The sequence below is a fragment of the Choloepus didactylus genome, chromosome 15 (genome assembly GCF_015220235.1).
Source record: "Choloepus didactylus isolate mChoDid1 chromosome 15, mChoDid1.pri, whole genome shotgun sequence".
NCBI classification, from domain to species: Eukaryota; Metazoa; Chordata; class Mammalia; order Pilosa; family Megalonychidae; genus Choloepus; species Choloepus didactylus.
This window is the reverse complement of record NC_051321.1, coordinates 32,326,613-32,332,088: the sequence shown is the minus strand read 5'-3', so window position 1 is coordinate 32,332,088 and position 5,476 is coordinate 32,326,613. Positions and strand designations below refer to the sequence as shown.

The window sequence follows — 5,476 nt, the reverse complement described above, 5'->3', positions numbered from 1 at the left end:
TTCCTGTATCTATCCTCTCTCTGTTTTTGGAGTGTTTTTCTGTGCTCCCTTTTTCTGTTTCTCTCTGTCCTATGTCACTTAGTTTCCTCCCGGACACGCACGTTTCTGACTCAGGCCCCCGGGCCCCATCGCCTGCCCGAGACCAGATGCGCGCTTCTCACATCAATTTTGCAGAGAAAGAGAGCCGAGCGGCCCGGAGGCGGGACCCCACTCTGGTGACAGCGGCCACTCGCCAGCCCAGCGACAACAAAAGCTCAGAGAGAAACTGGGTCTATTCGGGAAAGTGAAAGCAGCCTGTGTCCGAGTTCCGGCAGCCCCTGGGGCGTCAGAGACCTCAGAGTCCCTGTGAGGTTGACATCTCTACCCCCAGCAGAGTTCGGGGCCCAGAATTTGTGACTGTTAACAGAAATTCATCCCAACTCTCAGACCTTTCTGGCTCACAGCTTCCGGGGCCCGCGTGGGCAATTCGGCTTGGCCGTCAGGCCTTCGGCGTCCTTTTCGCTCGAAGGGTGAGGCCCTTGGGGGGGAACCGAAACTCGGGAGTCCCCAGGTTCTACCCTGCTGTGGGACTAAACGACGCCTGCCATGCATCCGGGGCTTAGCCCGTGTCGATGGAACGCAGGGATGATGCCTTCAGGTCGGGGTTGGGGCCCATAAACCGCCGGAGAAGTCCCTGTCTCCGCGCCTTTGCCCCACACAAATTAATTTTGCACCCTTGACCTCCAAACGCACACACGCATTTTCTCCCAGCGTTGCAAGCCTCTCTTTTTACCCGGACCTGGCGAAGCCCGCTTCTCCTCCCATTCAGTGACTGCTGCGAGTTTGTGGGCAAGAAACGCCTGCTCCCACTGCTTGTCCCTCGCCCCTCACTCTCACGCCTGTCCTGAGACTCCGCCAAATCTCCAAGGTCCCGGCTGCCGGCGACCAGCAGCCGCGAGAAGCCGAATCTGCCGCTGCTCCCCTGAATCGGACCCACTCACTCAGACACGGTCACCTCCGATTCTAGTAAAATGGCAAAGACTTTATTTATCCGAGAAAGAGGCCTGGGGTACAGTCCGGGGAGTAGGGGGCAGGGCAGGAGCAGGGCAGGAGCACCCGGGACCCACCCTCATCGGGCCACCCGGCTCTGGCCAAGTCGGGCTAGGAGCCAGGCATTGGAGACGGCAAGTCAGGCCCGCAGCTGTGGAAGGGATGGGGTGAGGGCTTGGGTCGGCCTCCTCTCTGTCTCTGTCACATGCAAAAAAATTCTAAAAAGAGTAAAAAATAATTTTAGGGCTTTGGGTTCCGTTTCCCGTTGGTTGGTTGGTTGGTTGGTTGGATACACCCCGCCCTGCTTTGTCCCCAAGAGCCGGACCCCAGCAGTCAGTCCAAGGAAACCACGAGGGGGGATCCTTAAAAAATAGCGTTAGTGGGCAGTGCGAGGCAGAAATGGCATCGAAAACAGACTTCTCTCACGTAAGATAAGAGTGACTCGAAACTTACAAGTTAGGACTCGGCTGCCCCCCTCGCCTCCTTCCCACCCGGGGGGGAAACGCAGAAGGAAATAAAAGAAGTCAACTGCAGTAGGCCGAGGGAGGCGAGGAGGAAGCAGGCCGGTGCATTCCCCACATGCAGAGAAAAATCAAAACAGCCCGGGCCGCCCCCTCCTTCAGACCGCGGGGTTGGCTCCTGCTGGCGTCCTCGATTCTGCCTCACCCTCAGCAAACCAGGCAGCCCGAGAGCTTTGAAAACAACGAAATCTCCGAGATTTTAAAAAATAAAAGAAAGAAAGGAAAAAATCAGGCTGCGGTGGGAGGAACCCGCTATACAGGTTTAAATATTTATACAGAAGCCGTACAGAATTGCACGGCGAGGGCTCTCGGGGCGGCGGAGGCCGTGCGCGGCTGCCGGCCCGGCCGGCCAGCCTGGGTTTATTGCTTCTAGAGGGAAGAGGAGGCTGTCAGGAGCCGAGTCCGGGCCGGGGACAGGGGAGGAGGTGGGAGTTGTAGAGGGGGATCCCAGCTCCCCTCGGCGGTCCCCTCCGGAGGCTGCGGGCGTGCGGGCGCTAGGGGCCCGGGGCAGCTGTAGATCCCGGTCGCTGCTCAGTCGTCCACGTCGATCTCTTCGTCTTCCTCATCTTCCGAACAGTCCTGGCTGCTGGCCGGCTGGTCCGTGAGCGGAGAGGCAGGCGAGAGCTGCAGCGGCCCGGCGCCCGGGGCCTGCGGGGCGCCTGGGGGGAGTGCGGGAGAGCCGGGCCTCGACTTGGCCCTGCCGCAGCTGCCGCCGCCTCCGCCTGCGGCCTCCGAGTTCTGCTCGAGTTCCGCCAGCGCCACGATGTCCATCTGCCCACTGGGGCCCAGTTTCTTGGCGGACTCCACGTCGGCCTTCATCTCCTCCAGGTCCCGCTTGAGCTTGGCGCGCCGGTTCTGGAACCAGGTGATGACCTGTGCGTTGGTGAGGCCCAGCTGCTGAGCGATTTGGTCGCGATCTGCGGGGGACAGGTACTTCTGGTAGAGGAAGCGCTTCTCCAACTCGTAGATCTGGTGGTTGGTGAAGGCCGTGCGTGACTTCCGCCGCTTCTTGGGGGTCTGCCGTTGCCCAAAGATAGTCATCCCGTCGCGGCCTACGAGGAAACTACAGTATAGACTCGTGCCGGGGGAGAGGAGACCCCACCCAGGCTCTTACCCCTAAAGCCCCCCACTGTACCCAGGCCCCGGTGGCCTGCGCTCTGCCGCTGTTCCCTTCGCTTTGTTTTCGTCCCCCGTACCAGGGCAAGCCTCGGCTAAGGCAAAGCCTCCTTTTCCCGTCTCTGGTCTACCGGAAGAACCTAAGAAAATTGTTTTGGTCTCTGCCCCCAACCTAACAGTTGGTTTGAAAGACCGGAGAGCTGGAGGGAGCCAGACGAGGACCCCAGGATTAGAGTGTGAACGTTGGTTCTTTACTCCTTCCCAGTCACCCCGATTCTACCCTATCCCTAGGGAACCAGCAAAAGGCTCTCAAGCCTCCACCCCTGGGAGCAAGGCTTGGAGCACCCAGGTCACCGGGAACAGAAAGGAGGCAGGCAGAATGAGAAAGAGCCTGGGTTCCTGCCACCCCTTCCCCGGGTCACCCAGACTCTGGCCTACCCAGAGGTCCCTAGGAAATAGGGTTTGGGTCCTGTCCCACCCATTCCCAGTTCCAGCGGCAGCGGCTCGGGCTGGAGGGCCCTGGCGGCTGGCGCGGGAGAAGGTGAGCAGCAGCACAGGGTGCGGGGCACAAGGGACACGGGCGGCAGCGCCTACCTTCGGCTGCTTGCAGGACGCTGACCTCCAGCCCCTTAAAGGTCTTGCTGGCGAGCTCCTCCAGCGCGCACAGTGGCGAGGTCTGCGAGAGCAGAGCGCGGCCCGCCAGGGGCAAGCCGCCCGGCGCGTGCTTGTCCGCGGCGGCCAGCAGGTGCGCCGCCCCGCACAGCGAGTAACTTCTACGCACAGACGGCTTGTTGAGGATGTCCTCGATGCTGAACGGCGTCAGCGGCTTGTTGGAGTTGGCGGGCGGCGGCAGGTGGTCCAGCGGGCTGCGCCGCCGCTCCTCCCCCGGCGCCGCCTTGCCGTCCTCCTTGGAAGTCATCTCGGTCTCGTTTGGGGGCCCGGCCCGGGCGGCTCGGGCCGTGGGGACCCAGCCCGCGGGCAGCTCGGGCGCTGGGCGACGGCGGGCGGACAGGAGGCCGCGCCTGGCAGGGCGCGGGTTGGGCGCGGGACAAATTAACGCGGCGGCTGAGGCGGGCAGAGCCGCGCGGGGCTCCGGGAGGAGGGCGCTGACGCGAGCGCCGCCGCCGCCGCTGCCGGGGCTTCCAGCAATCCGGGGCCAGAGCCGGGGCGCGCCGCGCGGGGCTCCAGTTTCGCCAGCCCCGGTGCTATTTAAAGGTATCAGGTGGCTCCGCGGCGGCTCCTGGCCAGGGTCCTGGCGGAGGGAGTTGGAAGAGCCGAGGCGAGGGCGCAGATCCCGGACTGCGAGGGGAGGCGGAGAGACTGGGCAATTGACTATTGCTAACAAGTTAGCCTTGATTGAGAAATAATCATCTGCAGTGGCACTTCTATCTCGTCCTTTCTCCCTTTCTCCTCTTTCTTCTTTCTCTGTTCTCTCTCCTCCTGTTCTCTCCCTCCGTCTCTCTCCCTCCCTCTCTCTCTTTTCTCTGCTCTGCTCCCCCCGTCGCTCCCCTTCTCTCCCTCTCCCTCTCTTTCACTCTCTGCCTGTCCAATGCAGGCGGCTCTAAGTTGGGAAGCTCATTAATTAGCGGGCCGGGGGTAGGAGGAGCCGGCTGGAATTAGCCTGCCTAATGCGCCTGTCAGTCCGGGCGCTGCGCCGCGCTCGGCCCGAGCTATTTGTAAATTATATTAGCAGCGCCTTTATTGCACCCGAACCTCCGGCGTCTGAAAAGCCGCCGCCCCCACCCCAAACTGTGAGCCGCGCACTCGGCGCGTCCGCCTCCCGCCGGCCTGGCTGCGGTCGCAGGGCCGGCCCAGAGGTCTCCGGCTCTCCGACCCGGGATCTGAAGCCTGAGAAGGGCGGCGAGAGCCCCAACTGGGAAGGGACGCGGCCGCCGCGCGGGCCAGGTAAGACCAGGAGCCCGGGGTCCCCCTCTGGCGCCTAGTGCGGACTTTGCTGAGCTATCAAGTATCCAGCGCCCTACCCCTGGACCTTCTCTACGGGCCCTGGGCCCTGGGCCCTATGCCTCTGGGGAGAAAATCTGCAGTCCCCGGACTGGCCCGCGGGAGATCTGAGCGGGCTCCGCAGTCTTGGGTGGGGCGACTCGGGACTGGGGACTCCAAGAGCTGGGGGAGGGGGCCAGTCGGAGCACTCAGCCTTCCCCACGCCCGGAGCCGGAGGGGGAAGTTGCTGGCGCCTCGGAGCGCCTCTTCTCGCGGCCTGAGTCCGACGCGGCCGCCTACCTCCTCCCGCAAGAGCGCACTCTCTTTCCTCCGGCCGCGGCTGCGCGGACCGGCTGGGGCCACTGTCCGCCTGTTGACAGGAGTCCGACGGGCAGCCGGGCCGGGTGCCGGGGCTAACAGGGCCCGAGTCGGGCCTCCCCGCTGCGCTCTGCCAGGCGCGGGCAGGGGCTCCGCTGCCGGCCCCGCCCAGCCCAGCCCCGGGCCGGAGTGCACCGCCCGGCCGCCTCCAGCTGTTGCGGATGCGGGGCAGGGGGCCCGGAGGGGTCGGTCGCGCCTGGGGCAGAGCTCTCAGGAACATGAAGGGAGGCCCAGGTTCAAGTCAGGCCGCGTGACTTGTGTGTATCAGGCTTGCATTTTGTATGCGTCGGTATTTGAGGGTGTTTATGTTTTTGAATATGTGTATTTGTGGGTGGTGTGGTTCCTCGTGTGTATATTCGTGTAAACGTATGTGGACCGGACCTGTGGGTATTTTCTGCATGTCTGAACACCTACCTGTGTCTTTCATTCCTCTGAGGCATCCCAGGGGGACTGTGCCCCCAGGCTCCCTTCTCTCGCTTCCCAGGTTCTGT

The 5,476-nt window shown here is 63.2% G+C and overlaps 1 protein-coding gene across 1 annotated transcript; it reads right to left on the bottom strand.

The window, feature by feature from the left end:
• Positions 1 to 2,081: 2,081 nt before the first annotated feature.
• Positions 2,082 to 3,585, bottom strand: LBX1 (ladybird homeobox 1). Its single transcript, XM_037804759.1, has 2 exons — positions 3,261 to 3,585; positions 2,082 to 2,602 (listed from the first exon to the last, which is right to left on the bottom strand). The coding sequence occupies exons 1-2, from the start codon at positions 3,583 to 3,585 to the stop codon at positions 2,082 to 2,084; spliced, it is 846 nt and encodes a 281-aa protein (XP_037660687.1).
• Positions 3,586 to 5,476: the final 1,891 nt, after the last annotated feature.

Coding starts and splice junctions, on each gene's coding strand:
- LBX1 (XM_037804759.1), bottom strand. CDS start 3,585: ATGACTTCCAAGGAGGACGGCAAGGCGGCGCCGGGGGAGGAGCGGCGG. Junction 2,603..3,260: donor CGTCCTGCAAGCAGCCGAAG/GTAGGCGCTGCC, acceptor GTTTCCTCGTAG/GCCGCGACGGGATGACTATC.